Source organism: Falco peregrinus, chromosome 4, assembly GCF_023634155.1.
Source record: "Falco peregrinus isolate bFalPer1 chromosome 4, bFalPer1.pri, whole genome shotgun sequence".
NCBI classification, from domain to species: Eukaryota; Metazoa; Chordata; class Aves; order Falconiformes; family Falconidae; genus Falco; species Falco peregrinus.
The window spans coordinates 9811298-9831109 of NC_073724.1; the positions used below are offsets into that span (position 1 = coordinate 9811298).

General features: G+C 36.9%; 1 protein-coding gene across 3 annotated transcripts in view; it reads right to left on the reverse strand.

Moving 5' to 3' along the window:
• The window catches only part of CADM2 (cell adhesion molecule 2), a 671675-nt gene that overhangs the window by 46010 nt on the left and 605853 nt on the right, over positions 1–19812 (reverse strand). For 2 of the 3 annotated variants that reach the window (XM_055802814.1, XM_055802813.1), the window contains one exon: positions 5860–5979. The exons of the other annotated variant lie outside the window; for it this stretch is intronic. In XM_055802814.1, coding sequence (XP_055658789.1) covers positions 5860–5979 — 120 coding nt within the window. The remainder of the gene's footprint in view (positions 1–5859; positions 5980–19812) is intronic. 3 annotated transcript variants of the gene reach the window in all.

Here is a 19812-nt window from a genome sequence, read left to right on the forward strand (position 1 = left end):
GAAGATAAGAAAGAAGAAATAAAACCCCAAAAGTTGTAATTTTCTTACATGGATTGAGTAAAACCAGACACAAATTAGATTTTGTGTTACTTTTACAGCTAAGAAGTAGTATATAAAACAACTAGCTTTTAGCATGCTGCCATACAAAATTGATTATAACATTAGACAATGGTCATTTTTTTATTAGCAGGGTTGAATGCAAGTAAGCATACGCAACTATATTTAAAATACATCTACCCTCATCTTCCTTGTCCCCCACATATTCTGCACCTTTTCCTTGCTTTATTGATTCTTTCTCTGTCAATATCTCAAAGTTCCAAGTTATATCAATCAGATTATGTGTAAGAAAAATGAAATAACAAGAACTGGTAATGCTTAACATTTTTTTTTATATGAAAAAACCTGAGGACTGCAAGTACTATCCAAGTTGTTTCTGCATTTAAACTGCCTATAATGAAACAGGTATTCTATTTTTTTCTCCACACACACCCCTGATCAAGATAAAAATGGGAGAAAAAGAAAGTAACATAGTATTTTAGCTAAGATGGTTGAAATTTATGCTATTAAATAGAAATACACTTAAATTACATTGGCAATAGTTGTCAAAATAATCAGATCCTCAAACACTTCCTTAATCCACTGTAAACTGTTCTTCTAAATTTAGCTTCACAGATCTACTTTAAGAAACCTTTCTTTTATACCAGAGCCAAAAACAATAAAAGAAAACTAGATTATAATAAAGCAGGGATTTCATTCATTCATATATAAATGTGTACATTGGCTTTTTGGTCACCGTGACTATTAAATAAACTCTTGAACTTCAAAGTGCAGCTGCCTGGGAGCAGCACCATGTCTCTGCTACATGCAATGACTTTTGGAGATGTTTTTAGGCGTTGCTATATAAAGCTTTGAATATTCTGGCACAGACATTAGACAAGTGAGTCAGCTGAGACTGAATCAACCTGATAGGTGCAATCAAATGGAATGGATCTATCCTTTGAATTTGGGATGTTCTTGCAATGTTATTTTTTTACCTATCTGGGTAATGGTTGTGAGATTTCAATCTTCAATAGTAAGTCAAAGATTCCAAGTTTTATAACCGCTTTGACTTTTTGTCATGACAAGAAAAGGATTTAAATTTAAAAAAATCACAGTGTGTGTGTGTGTGTAATTAACATAATGCCAGCCTGTGGGAGGGTTTTATGTATATTTGTGTGCTCAAGCCTTTCTCCTCTGTGAATCCAGGAACACAGAGCTGTTCTCACTCGAGGTGGATTCTCCTAGACTGTTAATCACACTCCCTTTCCACCTACACAACTATGAAGGATTGGCACAGAACCATCTAAATTAATTTCATGCTAACAAAAATTTTCTCCAAGGGAGGCATCCCTTGTTTCACTACTGGGGGCAAATCGACAATCCTCTTGTGCCTCTTCCCAGTCACAAAAGGGAACACGAGCATGGATCCATGCATAGTTTTCACAAATAACATCACATAAACCTGATAGAAAGGAAACTACTCATACAGAGCATAACTATCCTTTCTGTAGTCCTCTAGAATTGTTTCTTCTCATACATTTTATTCTCATTTTTTTGTACATTACTCATCATGCTTATTAAGCTTTAAGATACCCTTGACAAACATATAATGGGCAATACTCTTCACTGGCATCAAATTGTGTTTAGAATTTTTGAGTTAGTAGGTAATGTACCAGTAAAAGAATAATTAATTCCTAAAGGACTGAGCACAAAAGCAAGCATACATTTGAGAAAGTGAAAAGTTTGACTAAACAATATGTTTACGAATTATCATGCTGTCATCCAACTGGATCAGTAGCTTTTTTTCATGTTGTTTACTAAATGCCACGCAAATTAAGATAGAGATGGGTCCCAGTTCCAGAATTAACTGATGATGGTTTGGAGATATTTTTTTTCCTATTAATTCAGGCTTTTGGTATGGTAATGATGAGGTACGATGATCGTAGTGTAAAATGCCTTAGATTTACAGACTGTCTGGGCTCTCTATATCTTGTGTCACATTCCTGTAAATACATCTCCTGTGACTGGATGTTGAGTAACATATCCTCAAGGTGGACTACATAAAAGTCACGGAGAATAGAGGAATGTCTTGTAAAATGTATCTGATGTGATTCATAAATATCAAGTAATAATTTTAGAATAGAATTAGTGAAATACATCCAGCAAGACTATTATATCAGGTATTTGAAATCTAGTTAAAAAATATTATTAATTAGTATGGACCTCCCAATGATCTGGGACGAACTTCTGTTTATTTAAGGCATGATCAAACAAGATCTGATAAAGACAGAAAGAGAGAAATGTTGCTTTCAACTAAAAAAAAAGTTTTGAAGGTTGAAAATACATGAATAGCTTCTCAACTTTATGTTCTTATATACTCCTTCATGTCAAAAATCTTGTCAGTATAAGAAGCCAAAGTGTCGAAGGAAGATATGTTTATATGGTACTTTTTGCTCAGCCAGAAACAGATACTACTGAAAATCTGATCCTCTCCAAAATGGTTGTTGTACCATTTGTATCTCTGGTGTGTAGGTGCTCTGACAGTCTAGAGAAGGTTCAGTCTAGCATTTCAGGATGGCAGAAATCTGCCTTCACAGCATTCACTGTAAGTTTGTGAACATTATTTGTTTATGGATCCAAGAAACATAGAGGAGGAAGCGACCTAAGGAGAGCATATTGTCCATTTCCCTCTGCCATGGCAATCAAGCATTCTTAAAGAAATTAAGGCTGAAGAAAGTTGTAGAACTTCAATAGCTACATTGTGTCACTGTCTCCCGTACACTTAGAAAGTTTCCCCACTAAATGCCTTTGCTACTAATTTCCCATTGAACTTGGAAAATAACTCTTCATCAGTCATACTGATTTTTCTTTTTTGTGAAAGCAAAAGCAAACAAACTGGTGCGTTCAGCTTCCACGTAGTGCATGTATTTAGACTTCCTGTCTTTGTTCTTTGATCTATCTCTGTGGTCATCTTTCAGGGTGACATCCCTATTAGAAACAGCACTCCAGTTGTCATACATTGCAAGATAAAACACCAATTACTTCAGCCTTGTCTTAATCATTCATGAATAGGATCACTACATTTCTTTATTTCTGTATTTCACCTGATGGATTTCTAAACCATTTTGTTTTGATGAGTTTCTCACACCTTGCTAGTTACAGTTACTTTTGCATCTGGTTGTTTCTGATTTTATGCCTGGTTTCCTGTTCTTCAGCATTGGTATACTCTATGACCTATGCCTACAGTAATCTCGTTTTCACATTTTTGTGATTTTTGATTTCTTAAATAGTTAGATAGGCACTTCCATTAGTCTATTACAAGTGTCCTATTTTCCCTCTTCATGGGATAGACTGCCACTTTCCTTCAAATACCACCTTTTCAAGAAATAGTCTTTCTACACTCCTTTGTCTCTTAGATTTTCTGCCCGAGACCATATCTACCAGTTCCTCAAGGTTGAAATAGTCTTATCTTCTCATCCATTTTGCTGCATTCAATTATTTTTCTGGGAAAAGCAAGTGCTTGTATTTTAGTGATTGTCCTGTTTTCAGCTGTGATAGAGTTAACTTTCTTCTTAGTAGTTAGTACAGTGCTGTGTTTTGTCTCTTATGTAAGAACAATGTTGACTGGACACTGGTGGTTTTAGTTGTTGCTGGGTGATGTTTATACTAAACCAAGGACTTTTTGGTTTCTTGGGACCTGCCAGAGAGAGGGCGGGGGGGGGGGGGGGGGGGGCACGGGGAATTGGGAGGGGACACAGACAGGACAGGTGACCCGAACTGGCCAAAGGGATATTCCATACCATATGATGTCATGCTAGGTATATAAGCTGGGAGAAGAAGAAAGTGGGGGGTGACATCTGACATGGTGTTTGTCTTCCCAAGTAACTGTTAGGCATGCTAGCACCCTGCTTTCCTGGAGATGGCTGGACACCTGCCTGCCCATGGGAAGTGGTGAATGAATCCCTTGTTCTGCTTTGCTTGCATTCACAGCTTTTGCTTTACCTATTAAATTGTTCTTATCTCAACCCTTGAGTTTTACATTCCTTTCCAATTTTCCTCCCCATCTCTCTGGGTGAGGGGAAGTGAGCAAGCGGCTGTGTGGTGGTGCCGGCCGAAGTTAAACCACGACAGTGATTGATCACCTTCACCCAGATTTCCTTCTTTTGCTTTCTCTTAAAGCAGTCTCTATTACTGTAGCATGAAATTACGTGCATTCTCATGCATATTAGAGCTGAAGCTTAGAAGAGGGTTCTGCTTCTCCAGATCTTTCTCTTGATGCCAGGCACACAAACGGTGAAAACAAACACTTCAGAGTAAAGGAAAATGAGGTCCTAAACCACACTTAAAGAGTTAGCACAATGCCTTAATAACATTGGTACACTAAATGTACAATCACAACAGTGATATACTTTAGTCATGACCACACAACAAAAAGAAAATAATTCATTCAGGACAGCAAACACCAACATGGCACACCAAGCACTTTTTCCTTTCAGGATCTGATCCGTCAGAAAGCTGGGAAGCTTCTGCTGCTTGACCCCCAAAAGATTCTTTTATAAATACATGTTCATTCCTGTCATTCTGTCCCTTTTCAGGAAATTCCTCTTGCAAATACTCAGACCTGTGAGCACTGTTTTCATGGTCTATCCTTTTTTTCGGGATGGAAAGGACTACTATAACACTCTTTCCCTTTTTCACTAGAACAACAATATTTTTCTCACACTATAAGTAATATTAAAGCTTAAAAATGTAATCTCAGATGTGATGACAGCTTATTACACAAAGGCCACAATATTAAAATACCAGTGCCCTATGGCAGAAGTCGGGTGATCTGATACTATCACAATCTTTATACAATGGACTTGGTTTTAGGTCAGCTTATTCATGCAAGTTAGGCAGGTTACTACAACTGACTCATTCATAACAATGCTTCCAGGAAGAGAAGACTTCATAGCTCTGTCTTAACTTTCATGGAATAATTATATCTCATCATGTGAATACTTGCAGTGTGGTAAGTGAATATTATTTCCCGTCTCCTTGCACAATGAAAGCCTTCAACAACCACAGAGGAACCTTCTGCTATTTCACTCACTATGAGAGATTACTAACTACTCAGAAGATGATAATCTGCAAAACTTTACACACACATCTTTGCTATTGAACAGTTATCTGATCAGTCACTGAATACAACAGTAAAATTAAGCCTTATACTTTGCCCATAACAAAGCAAAGGATTACGAGAAACGTTTCAAAAGCTGTTAACAGACAAAAACCCAACAGGATGAGGGGCGGGGAGGGGAGAGAGAAAATTCAGCTCATTTACTCTAGTCCTGGTAAGATAAAGACACCCCTAAGACAGGAATACCTTAAAATATAAAAGACTAACAAGGTGATGTAATGCAGTGCCTCTGTTACCAAGCAAGGTTGCATCAACAGTAATTCCAATGCTGAGACGCCTATCTTGTTTTAAACATTAGCACCCAAAATAACCAGTTTTAAAAGGTCATGTTTATTTAAAAATAGCATGCTTGCATTTTACATTAAAGTTAATTTACTAACCTTAAAAAAAATAAATGCAAATGTATACAAATAATTTAAGCAACCTGTCAAAGTTCACATAACACTGCTGGAGCAATGAAAATATCCAAGGTCATACGAAATCTTTCTTAACGTGTACCATCCTGTGGTTTGTTCTATTAAAAATATATATTGAAGTGTTTGAACCCTTGCTTTAGCAATTTCTATCTTTCTTAAAAATCAAACCTGTCATTTCCTATTTAGAATGTGTTTTCCAGGCCATAACAAAGAAGCATACTGTACCTCTGGTGCTGATGGCTGTTGCCGATGTGGTTGTGCTGGTTGTTAAGGCTACAGTGGTTGTGACTGTTGCAGTGGTAAGGGAGGGGATGACAGTAGTGGGAAGCAAAGTGTTGAAAACATCTGGTGAGTGGAAAAAAAAATATAAAATAAAATCATATCATGCAAACAAAGGAGAATCATAATAGTGGTTTAATTTGTAAACACAAGTATGTAAAAAATGACTAAATTAAAACATGATTAACATAAATTATTACTGGTACAACAGAGTACCTTTAAATTCTTGACATTATATCACTCTCAATTTTTATAGTCAATCTTCGAGCATACAGAATTTAAAACACAGTTAAAATGACCAAGTTTCCACAGATCTGGAGAGTGACTGTTTAAGTGACAAGAATCTATTTCTTCACTGAGCCATTTTAAATGTCTCATATACTAGAAACCATATACGGATGAAACATGCTGTGTCAGAGTGGGAGATGAAAAAACAACACCATCATGCTAAAATAAACACACACATGTTAACGAGAAATGGCTGTATGTTAAAACACCCACTTTCAGACAGACTCAATGGAAGGAGAAAGGGGAGAAAATGCTACTAACTATAAGAGCTGCTTTTTCCGGATTGCTTTTCTTCTTCCCACACATTTGTTTAAGACACAGTTGTCTGCTAAGATCCAGAGCAGAATATATTTCAAAATCTTTACCCTAATTAGCAGGCACAGTCATCTTTCAACCTTACTACTTAAAATGTATTATTAATACATATATCAGTATTTCTCTAAAACAGCTTAGAACTAAAAATCAGAATTGTTAATAATATTATGACCTGTGTCACAATGATAATATATATTATTGTATACTAATGTTTACTAGTCAGAAAAAATGCATAGCCCTGATGATAGCATCCTACAAAACCCTTCAGCTTTTGATCAAGTGCAGGTATGTCAGGCTTAGGTGTGCCTCTGCTTCGTTGCAGAGGAACCAACAATGCCTGTTGCAAAATGCTCCAGCACAGAGTAGAACATAACCAGATGCACAGATAGAAAATACTTTGATTATACTGCCAAAAACAATAAAGACCAGTATCTTTTTGCTTATAAGGTGAATGCAGGTTTTAAAGAGCAAAGAAAAAAAAGCCCTCAAGAGAAATAGAGAAAAGCATTTCTGCAAGGACATAAAAAGCATCTGACATTTTTTCAGATTATTTATACTGCAGGTTTGAAAGGAAAGGACTAGTTGCTCAGCAGTTGATGGTGAGTAACCCATTCCATACTGATTTCAGTGAAAATATTTCTGAAGGGTGCTATTCAATGCAATAAAAGACTAAAAATCTGACCCACAATCTGTCTTCCCTTTGCTGTGGAAAGAAATGCAATTGGTCTCGGTACCATCAATTCTGACTGAAATCAATGGAAGCTGAAGTAGCTCACAGTTTTACAGTACTGGGCCCTACAGAATACATTTCAGACAAAGGGTCCTTGAGTTCAGCATTGCATAATTGCTCTCTTAAGACTTCAAATTAGCATGCTTACCTTATTTTCATACTAGATGACAGATTATTTTGTCACTTTAAAGGTCTCCTTGTCAGTTGACATCTATGAGTCACCTACAATTTTCTGTATTCCTCTGGTTTTGATAAACATCATCACTACTCTCCTGGAATCTACACCTGTGGGATTTTCCACTTTTGAAGCCCTCAGAAAATGGCATGAGATCCCTCTTTCACCTGTTGCACACTGCTATTAAATACATTTCTCAGTAAAAATATTCCCAAACCAGAAAAATTATAACAGGCTTTTAAAAAAACCCTACAGTGTAGCCACTCTAATCAGCAGGAAAAATGGTAACAACCTGGAGTGTGAGTACAACAATAATTAAACAGAACTGAGTATAACAAGCATTAGAAATAAATTAACATGTTAAAAAGATACATGTCACATGTACTGATCTATGGAATTGCTTCCCAAAAAGGGAAACTCCTTCCCTGATAAGTATCTGCTAAAAATGAAATCAAACAGAAAAACCCCACCTGCTTCATAAGGAGAGCAAAGCCTTGTTTATTAGAAAAGCTTTACAAATCAGTCTTGTAGGTAAAACCCAATTAGTGTGATTTATGGTTCCATTAATTATCTTTCTTAAATATACCATTTACTTAAGACCATGCAATAGCAAGGTAACTGCAACTGGCAAATACAGTAATAGTTTTATGACAGTGCTTTCTATTCTGCTAACAAACTGCCTGCCTATTTTACCACTTAACAGCTTAAATGAGTCATCGTCGAATTTAGAAGTTCATTGCTTTCCGGTTTCTCTTCATGGAAGTATTTCCGACATGATTTCTTATTTTAAAAGAAAAGCTACCTAGGAAACAGACTAATTAACAGAAACTAGGATATATCAGTGGTTTAATACAGATGTGATAGATTCATCTTTTCTGATTAGATCAAGAATAATGAAAACTTGTGCAGAAATTAGTTTCCTGATCAAAGTCACAAACTCTGATGCCAAACATCAAAGTGGCAGCTTGTCAAAAGCCTCAAAGGAAAACATATGTTCTCAAAATAAACGTAAATACAAGCAATAACATTGTCTTTGTTTCTTTCTTAGCAGAGTAAGGTGAAATTCACCATGCAAATGACTGCAGTTGGTCTGCTTTGCTCACCGCATTACAATTACTTGCTCTCAAAGACTACAGTGCAAGTAGGCAAAGCAGGAATCAGCAGCCTGAAGAACCCTGCACTGCCCAAGCATGAAATCGAAGTCTGTTCTGGGCTATAGAAATGCCTGGTTCATACCTGCTCAGGTTCAAGACTCTGCCCAGCAGAATCACATCTTCAACGACATCAGGGTGCAACAGGAATGTATGTGTAAAGTAACGGCATAGCTCCCACCTCTCCAGACAACACATTTTGGGGCTCTTGGACCATATCCCATCCTTAACCCCTATTTTGGACAGCCCAAATCCAGGCATAGATTAGCATTCTGAAAAACACCCAAACCCCTCATTTGAAAGTTTTAGATGTACGGGACCCCCCAGTCCTACTGAGCCTGATAGAAAGGCTCCTTACCAGTTCTTCCAAGAAGATTTATAGATGCTCGCAAAAACTTTACTTGTCGTTGCCTTGAAAATGTTTTTGTGTAAGAAAATGCAAAATATGCACTTCAGAAAAAAAAGAGAAGTACTGTTCAGTGCCCCTCATTATCCCATCAAGCATTGTGGGCATAGGAGGTAAGCAGGTTTGGTAGTTTCCAAAATCAGACAGACTACAGGTATAAACTGATACTCAGCAGCACAAGCGTCTGTTCAAGGCATATGAATCACTGTGCTTTAAAGAGGGTGTGCTTTTTCATTTGCATGCATGACAGAAAATGGAATTACAATTCGACCTGTTTCTAGTCCTGTAGGTTTTTTTGGTCATCGTTTTCACCGCAGGGCACAGCTATCTCGAGGCACACTTGATGCTACCCACAGCCCCCTCTTGGCTGCTGCTCAGAAACACACTATCAACGGGACCATGTAGATTTGTCCTTCTGAGCTCTCTGTCATGAAGGAACTTAACAGAACAGATCTGCAGACTTCTACCCCAAAAACCTGTGGCGGAGTGAAATTTAATTCCATTTTCTGGCCTTGCAATTTCTGGAGATAGTTGTACCGAACATCCAACTGAAAAAGAGGTTTTGAATATGGCTCTCATGCCACTAAATACCGAGGGATCATTATGACCGAGAGACCTTGTAAAGTGGAACTTTTTAATTCGAGTAACCATACCCAAATCAATGCACCAGATCACTATTTCAATAATACTAAGGTATTAATCCTTAGCCTCCTGTGAAGCAGAAAATAGCTATATTTTGCAGATGGGGAACCAAAGAAATAGAAAAGCCATGCTCAGAGATCTAGAAGTCAAGCAATTGTCACCACTAATTTTGAGACCTCACTCAAAATCATCAAAAATGGATGTTTTCTGACAGACAGATATGCAGTCAAAAATTCAATACTGTATTTAAGTTGGCATTCATTTCATCACCTTGCTACCTCTGAAATACAAACAATTCACAGAGAATTAATTGTTTCCATGAAAGTTGCTGGAAATGGAAAAGGCGTTAGACTTCATGCTAAGAGGAGTTACTGACTCCAGTTCCAACTCTTTTTCACGTATGTTCCCACAGGTTATACATGTAAGACCTGAATTGGTTTTTCAATGAAAGAGATGGGTTCCTAACCCCTCCCTAGTGGCACAGCAGGGGGTTGGGCTGAGCCACAAATGTTCAGCCAAGAACTTTCAGTGAGGACCAGAGGTAATGTCAGAGCTCAGTGGATGCAAAGAAAACTACGGGGAAGGTTCTAGAAAGGTGTTCTTGATGGCCACTACTGTCTGTTAGCAAGCCATTAAGCTACATGAGCACTGTCAAGATGAAGGCAGACAGAAGGTAATTTGATGGCTAATTGCGAGCGGACAGTGGAAAAAGGAGGAGCATGTAATGCTTGGCTTGGTCTGGAGGCTGCTCTGTAGCTGAGGCACAGATGTGGTCTGTTTACGAGTGGCAGAAGAGTGTTGCACAAGATCATCTCAGAACACTGTCAGGCCTTGCCTGATCAAAATTTCCTGTTCACCTCTCCTTCTTTCTTGAATTGACGCCACGTTCTTCTACTAAGGCAGAAGACATTCATCCATTTAAGTGCAGGGAGCTTGGACAATTTACTCTCACTGTCGATTTGGCCCTAAGCATTTTTATTTTCCATTTCCAAAGAAATGAGAAATGGTCCTGTTTGGTTTAGCAGGCTTATATGAAAGATAGACCTGACCTATTGAAAATATTTGACTTGTTTGGTAAAAACACGACGATATTCTGAAATGACTGAGCACAACTCAGACAACAATAGCTGCAGTTGATAAAAATGTAAAGGCTTTTGTTTCAAGCTTGACAAAGGCTGACAGAAAAATTAAAGGACAAAGTGATAATGATGGATGGCCCTTGCTGTATTTTGACTGAGAATGAAAGAAATTTTAAGTGGTAAACTGAACTGAGTGATGACCTACCTGGGAAACAATCTCACTACTCTGTGCAAAATTTAATCAGTCTGTGGTATGTAGTACTAAATAATTTAGCAAGGTTTTAAATTCAAAGGGAGCTGCATTTAGCCTTGCTCTGAGAAAACGTGATTGAACAAAAGGATCATTCAGCTTGAATATCATGTGCCAATAGCTCCTTAGCACTTAGACTGAATGATCACGAAGGCTCACGGACATGAGGTCAAGGGGTTCTTTTTACTAATTGATTCGGATTTATGAAACTCTGAAATGGCAATTATGTGCTTGACATTTTTGCTAGCAAATCAGATGTCATTGAAAAATATCCAAACCCTTTTAACAAAAGCTCCATGTAGATCTAGATCCCTAGTTAAAACCATTAAGAGACGTCTGGTGGATGTGTTCACATTGCATGACATACAGCTAAAATGGCTAGGCAGCTTAGAAAAGCAATTCACATAGACCCATGATTCTAAGACATTTCATGGGCCTGTAGATGATATTAAATGCTGGAAGATGTGAGACTGCTTATTAAAGTTTGATTAAACATAGTTTGGTTGAACAGCCAGGACAGAGGGAAAAAACTCCAAGGGTTAAGAGATGCTAGGATTTTGATCTCATTGCTCTTTTTTCCTAAGTTAGGAAATGGGAAGAACAATAGCTCTCTCTTCCTATAGAAGGTTTCATAGGTTGGTGGATTTCTGTGGGTTTTTTTTCCTATTTCAAAAGCAATAGGTTTCAGTAGCAAATGAAGGAGGACGAAGTATTACAAAAATACAGCAAAAAAGGCAATGTCTCCTGTTTTCAAAGAGCCAATCAAAAAATTGGTATCTACACATCGCTGGTCCAAATTTTATCCTTAAAAAGTTAAGACTATAACATGAAAGGACAAAGGCCATTTCAGTATTAGTACTTACTAGTGGCAGCATGGTGTCACCCCAAATCCCTTAAAAGTATGAGGACCTGGTAGCACACCACAGCACATTTTACAAGACATGCTCTTAACACAATTGTTTATGACAAAATAAAAGAATGTGATGAATACGAAAAAACAAGGTATAGTAACAAATTATTTCTGATTATGCCATCTCATACATTGAAAATTGACAAAAAAAGTTAACTACCCTTAATTGTCCTGAAACAACTTCTCTATTGAATATCTTATTTATTTATTGAGAGCAACAGTAGGACTTACAAAGACTATGAGTGTGTGAAAGGCTGATTTTACACCAGTAAACCCAGGTTTCCACCAGGACAGGTGTGCGAGCTGTCAGAAAACAAGGAGCTGTGGCTTTCAGGCAGGTGACAAGAAGCATCGGGAAGGCAGTGCTGTGGGGTCCTGAGGCAGGCGGCTGGGGAGGGGTATTTAGATAAAACCCACCTCTACCACCTTCCATGGGGACTCTTACGGGCAGAGCATGCTGAGTGGAGGAAGCTTCCACTCTTCCCTTTGAACCTCTCCCGTTGCACAGAACAGAATTTGGGAGTAGTAGGCACTGGGTCTATGTGCTTTATAATGCTCATGAGTACTTGCTAGAATTCAAAAAGTAGCAGGAAGCACACAAAAAAAGGCATTTTTCTTTTTTATTTTTTTTTTTCTTTTTTTTTCTGGCTAGAAAAATATGACCTTTCTCCACAGCACAGATGTTGCCAGAAATATGGCTTTAACACCTCGAGACTAGAGTAGTCTGTTGCACACACATTTTGGTGGAGTTGCACACACAGGGACCACAGGAAACATGAATCAAGCATTTCACAGAAAAACATCTAACATGAGCATTTAAGTATTGCACTAGTGGCTGATAACATTCAAAATGTAGGGTTTGAACTTTGAAGCCCTCAGTGTGTATTTTAGGGATCACGCTGCTCCCCACCCCACCCCACTGAATTTGTGATAAGCAAAAGCACTCTCCAGCTGCAGCTCCCTCGAAACAGAAAGAGAAGTTTGCATTGAAGGCCTTGAGATGCTGTGAGCACGCTCCTATTTCACTGTCCATCAGACTCATTATCTGTCACCAGTCTAGCCGTTTGAAAAGCTCACCATTCTTGCACTCAGTGAAGCAGAAGGATAACAGGTAACATAATGTAGTATCTCACAATACATTTACGTATTGCTGTTCAGTTTTTGGGGGGCAGATTATATGAATTGCAAGATTTCTACAGCAGAAAACAAATAGGTTGTAATGCATTATTTCTTAAATTCTAACTGCGCTAAAACCAAGTGATAAACAGAGAACATAAAAGGATAAATTTGATAAGATAGTAGCTTGACCTGGTGATTAGATACTGCAGATTATCTTAGTACAAGAAAAATCTAAATTTGCAAGTAGGCAAATTCTTTAATATTGTGGAATCTGTTTTAAAGTGCTCGAGGTTTTACTTTATTAATGGTTATTAGCAGATGTACTTTTAAGGACAAATCAAAACAAGTATTCAACAGAAAGATTAATCTTTCATGCTCTGGAGTTATATGAATACAATACATACTTCAGATCACTCCAGAAGTACTCAGTAAGACCCATTTTTTCCTAGAGTTACCATAAGTTTTGCTAGTAGTTAAATACAAGTAATTTCCCATTTAATAGCAGTAATATTAATAAAGCCTATTGTTTTAAGGGAGTCATTCTATCTTCTATAAAAGCCCATCTTTCTAATTAAAGTAGTTACAAATACTGCACTGAGCAAGTCACTGAAGCTTATGCAACTTGCCTGAAAGGAATTAAGTAAAATTTGCAGAGCATGCAGTAGGCTACGGAAAAGAATTTTGCGATTCAACATTTTAAATAAAAGGTAGAGTTTTAGAGCATTGAGACTGCAGCCTCAAATGAAGAAGTTTTACTTATAAAAAGGCATCTATACAAGCCTCGATTTTGTTCACAATTCTACATTCACACACACATATGCAGTAAGGAATGGATGTCTGCCTTGTGGTTTTGTAAGATCATGATTTAGACAGTACAGATCAAGTGTTAGGGAAAAGGAGGTAGCATTATTCCCATTTCATAGCTGGGGAAATGAACACAGAAGAATTAAGTAGAATGTCTTATATTTTACAGACTTCTGAGCCTGACGGGAGTTCAGAACAGCTCTCCCAAGTCCCATTTTAATCTTCTATTTAAAAACCCAAAACAATTAGAAACACGAAAGAAAACAAACCCGCTTAAAATTTTATTTAAAAAAGCAGTTGCCCTTATACCTGCAGTGTCAATTTCACTGCATTCAAGACAAAATGTTACTAGAAAAGGCACCAAACATCTTGTATGTATAAAGCCAGCACAATTTGCCCCAGAAGTGCAGCATTCTATCACTATTAATACGGTGTGCTAGGCCCATTGCCACTGCTTAAAAATCACATTAAGGCTGTGATGTTCATTTTTATTCTTTTTAAGTAAACAGACAAGCCATATTTCCTTGTTTCTCCAAGCCATAAAATAGGAGTATTCAAAATTAAATGAAATAAAGTACCGGCAGCTGGCCCTTGAAAACCTATATGGAAAAGCTAATGTACAATACAAATTCAGATACTAGCAGCCTTGAACAAAGATGACAGCTTTCTCAGAATGACACTTGACTCTTTCTGTGCAAAACATTTTAAGAAGCTCAGCCAGAACTCCACTAGGAAGAAGAAAGAGGCCAAGGAGAATTTTCTAAAATTTCCCTATTAAGGAGACAAGTATTGAAACTAAATGGAGGTAAACAGATTGCTGATGTCTATTTTATTATGGTTGCTACTTTCATTGCTCTGAGAAATTCAGCAAAAACCACTGAAATTGCTTAAACAACTCAAAACTCACTGCAATTATTTTAAGGTTAGTAAAAAGAGATAACAGGGAATGTTATTTATTTTAAATTACTTTATTTCAAAATAAAATCAAAGGGGTCCAAACACTAATCTGAAATGCTTTATCATAGTGGGATAGCTGTATCCCAATGAAAATCATCTTGCACAAGGTAATGGCATCTTTGCAACCTAGAGCATAGTTTATTGCACTTCTTTGCACTGCCTTTGGCTTAATTCAGACATTCTCATCACCATAGTACATCGCCTGAGAAAACAAGGCCCTATCTTTCTAGCTGTTGATCTTTTCTGCTCTGTCTTTTTTTGCTTAAAAGACTTCTATACATGTAGTTGAATTCCCTCCCTGACTTTTTGGCTTTGCATAACATAATGCTATGAATGGTGGGACACGTAATATAGTCAATACTTATTTTTATTAATATTATCCAACTTCCTTTCAGGTAGGCAGACATTTGGTTCCTTTAACTACTAAGCCATTAAATAGGACATTTCACCAATGGAATATCACAGTATTTGTTGCAAAGAATGCTTGGTCATACCTGCTAATTTATTTTAAACAAAATTATATACAAAGCCGTGCAAAAAGATTTCAGTTCCTGCTTGTGAATGATGAAAGCCATCCAGAGCTCTCCTCAATCAAGCAGCAAACTAGCACTTCAACATGTCACCCTCCTTCAACTCCTCCCTGCCTCCTACCAATCAAGGATTAGGAAACCTGCAGGAAATACAAAACACAGAAACCACAGAACGAAAACAAAATCCACTAGTGCAATGACCCACAGAAATATATGAAAAATAAAACACTTCACCAACTCCTACAGTTTTACCCTGCCAAACTTCTTTTTTCTGTCCTTCCTCTGCTCCTTTGGTTTGTTTCATTCTTCACTTGCCATGAGGATTAATATGGGTAGTTTCAGCTGAAAGGTATACCCTCCGTAGGCATGAGGTTACCAAGCAAATGCGATTTTTTAATTCAAGGGCATATCTGGGGAGTAAACACACTGTGTGGATACCAGTGAAGGAAAAGTAAAAAGTAAAGGAAATCTGTGTCAGAGTATAAAGTAGATAAAGGAAAAAAGAAATTACAACGCTAATCCTTCTGTCTTCAGGCCTTCTAACAAAAGTAATCCTGACTGAAAACTGTTTGGACTACTCACAAATGACACATCACCTTACACAATAACATGAACTCCATCAGCTGCAGCAGATATCTGGAGACCTGTTCACAGGCACCTGCTGGGTAAATTTCATCGAAAGGGGTTTGATGCTAGTGAAAGACCCACGGCCTTGTGAAAGAAGTCAGGCTGCTGTGGGAGATCCCCATACGGCACTGGCCGTTCCAGCCGACTTTATCAACTTCTGCAAATCTATATTAACACCTGCTAGCAATGGTTTCTGTGGGTTTTTGTTTTTTTTTTCTCCCTGCAACTTGAGGATGATTTTGAGATATACCCTTACTGTCCTCCTGGCTAGCTTTTGCTGTCTTGTCTCCATTCCATGGGAATCACACAGATTCACAGTAAGGCACAGCAGGACAGAGGAAGATCCATTGCAAAAAAGCCTATGGTATGATTTAGCAATAAAAACAGTGATTTTAATTACAAAGCAAAGAGAATTTTGTTATATTGGGTCAAGAATTCAAGCAGTAAGAGCTAGAAAAAATAGTTTGCAACTGCAGCCTAGGTGGAGGAGGTGCTACAGACACTTTGAGTCCCACAATAAATTCAGACTGAACCTATACTGTGAAGAAAGATGTTATGATGATTTTAGATTTTTTTTTAGGAAAATTTCAAATTTTTGTCAGTTTGGTTTGGTTTTCAGTTGGAAGAATACTGAAAACAAGGGGGGGAACCTTATTTGCTGTACATAAAATACTGTAAGAAATGTTTTATTGAGTATGTTTTCCTTTATACAATATAGAAATGCAGGCTAAGAAAAACTCCAGAAAAAGTTCACACATCATTAATCATTAAAATTACAAATAGTAAAAATAGAATAATCAGAACTAATAATTATTAACATCAAATTATGGATATTAGAAATATTAATGGTTTGAGATGAGCAAATTTCTAAGTGTCTATTCACTAAGTCTCTCTGCTCATCTTCACATGTGATCAGAGACTTAAGATATGAACTTCTCAAAGCCCTCTAAGAGGCATAATTTTTACAGAAGCTTTACCTACCCTCCCCAGACTTGGGATTCTGTTTGTAATCTCCCCAAAGCAATTATATTTATCTTCATTTGCTCAGAACCAATGATTTTTGCCACCTTCTCAAGGTTTGTAGTCTCAGTTTGAACAAAACATGGTACTGATGTATTACCAGGCTAGCATCACCAGTTGACATTTGCAGCAGTATCACTGTATAGTGTACCATTTTCCTTTCTTGAATTGAGTGTAAAACTGAGCAACCTAGTCTCAAAAGAAAGTTATAGAAGCACCATATGAGAAAGACAGAGAGAGGACACCCTTATCTGCATTCCACGTAGCACCTAATGGTGCAGGAGAGATTTCGATTTAGAAAATTACTAAGCCACTAATAATTTCTTTATGGTTGGAGTTTTGTGAATAATAAATGATCTAGATGGAAACAGAAGACCATTAGCAACTGTTAGACTATAACTTTGTCATCAGTCTCAAGTGACATTATTCTGTTAACAGTTATATTTTTTTCAAGAAGATTGCATATGATGTTCATAGACATGGTAATTTAACATTATGAGTGCTCAAACAAAAAAGCTCAATTTAAGTAAAGTTCAAGAATGTTAGAGGTATAAACAACAGCAAAGCTTGAAGCCCAGAAAAATTAGAGAGCAAGCTGTGCTACTACAGCAAATCAGTGATAATAAACTCAACAGCACTATTTTTGAAATACACATCACTTAAGACCAGTTAAAACAGTTTCTTAAGACCAGTTTCTTTTCAAAAAAGCAACAGCAACATATCTAGTATATCTAGTTCAAGAAGTACTTTATTGTAGATGCTATACCCATATACAAGCACCCAAAATTTTAACTTTCTGTAATTATTACATATGGAGGAAAAACTTCGTAATTCAAAACCAACATGCAATCTTTTTCTTTTCAGAGATCGCATAGGGAATCCAAATTAAGAACCATCACTTTAGCCAACTATATATGTACATATAAAATTAAATATTTTCAAGTACTGTGTGTTATAAAATACATTATCCAAAACTACAGATTTTTAGAAGTACAACTTCTATTCAAATAAGAATGAGCTATACATGTTAGAATATGTTGTTATAGGTTGGACCTGGAGAGAGATTTGCTGCATCAACCAGGAGAAAAAAAAAGAAAGTAAACCCAGGACAAATTTAGATTTAATTCAACTGAAATAGTCTGAATTCAATAATGTCAATGAGTACCCCAGTATGGGGAAAAAAAATAAAATCTTCCATATGTTATCTAAGAAAATAAATTTATTTTAATATTTTATTTCATCAAAACCAGCATTTTAATGTAAAAATGCAGAAGTGTCAAACAGATTCCCCAAAAGTGTTACTGTGGTTTGGAATGTTATTTTCTTGACCTTTCCACAATGATTTTGCGCTTATCTGAAAAAAAATTTTGTATGTTATTTTTCTAAAGTCACCTTAAATGAAGAAATATCAGTTCACACAGCTCAAGTATAAACCCCACTATTCAAGTATTTATCAACAAAAAGCAATTTCAAAGTAGCTGCCTTGCGAGTGTTCAGGGATAATAGCTGGACAATTCATCCATAAAATTAAGCCAACAATTCCACCATAAGTTTCTTGACAGACTTCTCATACCTGAAAATGTCAACTAAACATTATTCTTCTTTAGTCCAATAATAAAAGCTATACAATGATTTCTTAATTCATCTGATTGTGCAGCATTCATCTACATTGTGCTCTAAAGTCTGGGCCACCTCTTTTAGCACAACCAAGAGTTCTCTGGAGAAGTTAACTTTAATGTTATGGTAATGATTTAATACCTTAATGTCACCTTAGAACAGCGATGTATATACTAAATCAAAATATTTCAACATAATTTAAAGGGCTATGCTTTGCAGAATAACATGCGCATGAAATTCTCTGTGTATTTGTAATGCTACCTCTAACATAGGGTTATAATGAGTTACTTTCTTAGGTCTGCCATAGTGAAACTTCACTTCTCCAGAACTCAGCTTTTGCAAGAAAACCATCCAGCTGCTGTGGATTTCAAAAGATGTGAAGATGAAAAATGAAAAAGATCTCTTTCTTGATAAGTGACTAGACCTCTGTTTGCTTGGTTTTGTTTGTGTGTGTACGCGTGTGTGCTGTGAATGTGTGTATGCATGCATGCATAGCAGGGAAAGGGAAGAGAGAAAAAGAAAGAAAAAAAAGATGGTTTGGGGGAAGGAAGGCTTTTGAGAAGGAGAAATTATTCAAGCGCATTCTTTTATTTATTTATTTTTCAGCTGAAAGCTCAGGCTCCTCTGTCCGTGAGTTGTCTTTTGTACTTTTTAATGTTAATTTTACTCTTTATAAGATGGCAATAGGAGAGACTTTTCACCTCTGTTTTAAGGACTCAAATCTGAGATATTCTCTTTCTTTTAATTCAAACACGGAAAAAAATCTCAAAACCAAAAAGCATAGGTATTCACATGTATAGAATTTCAAATGAAGTCCTAAGCAGTCTTCTGGGCCTCATATACTTGATATGTCTTGATTGCTGTAATGGTAAGATTATTCGTTTACTAAAAACACCCTCTATTTAGCTATACATGTTCTTATTGTTCCATTACACTATGGGTCTGCTCCATTCTCTTTTCGCAAAGCCCAAGCTTTATTCACTCAAAATGTAGGATTTTCCCATAGGCAAAAAAGTCTTTTCTCTGAAATGTGTCTGTAAATGAGACATTTCAACTCGGGAACTATAAAGGAGAAAACTTCAGAAATTGTCCTGCTACCATAATGTCCAGGGTCTTAACGCCAAAACAGAGGGCAACTAGACTACTGATGAGTGTGCTGTTTCACATGGATGCTGGTTCCTTTCCTTCCCACCTCCCTCCCACCCCTCCAGTGAATACTTTTTATGTGGGTTTTTTTTTTATATACTTTTATGAGGATAAAATGTCAAAAAACAGTGCA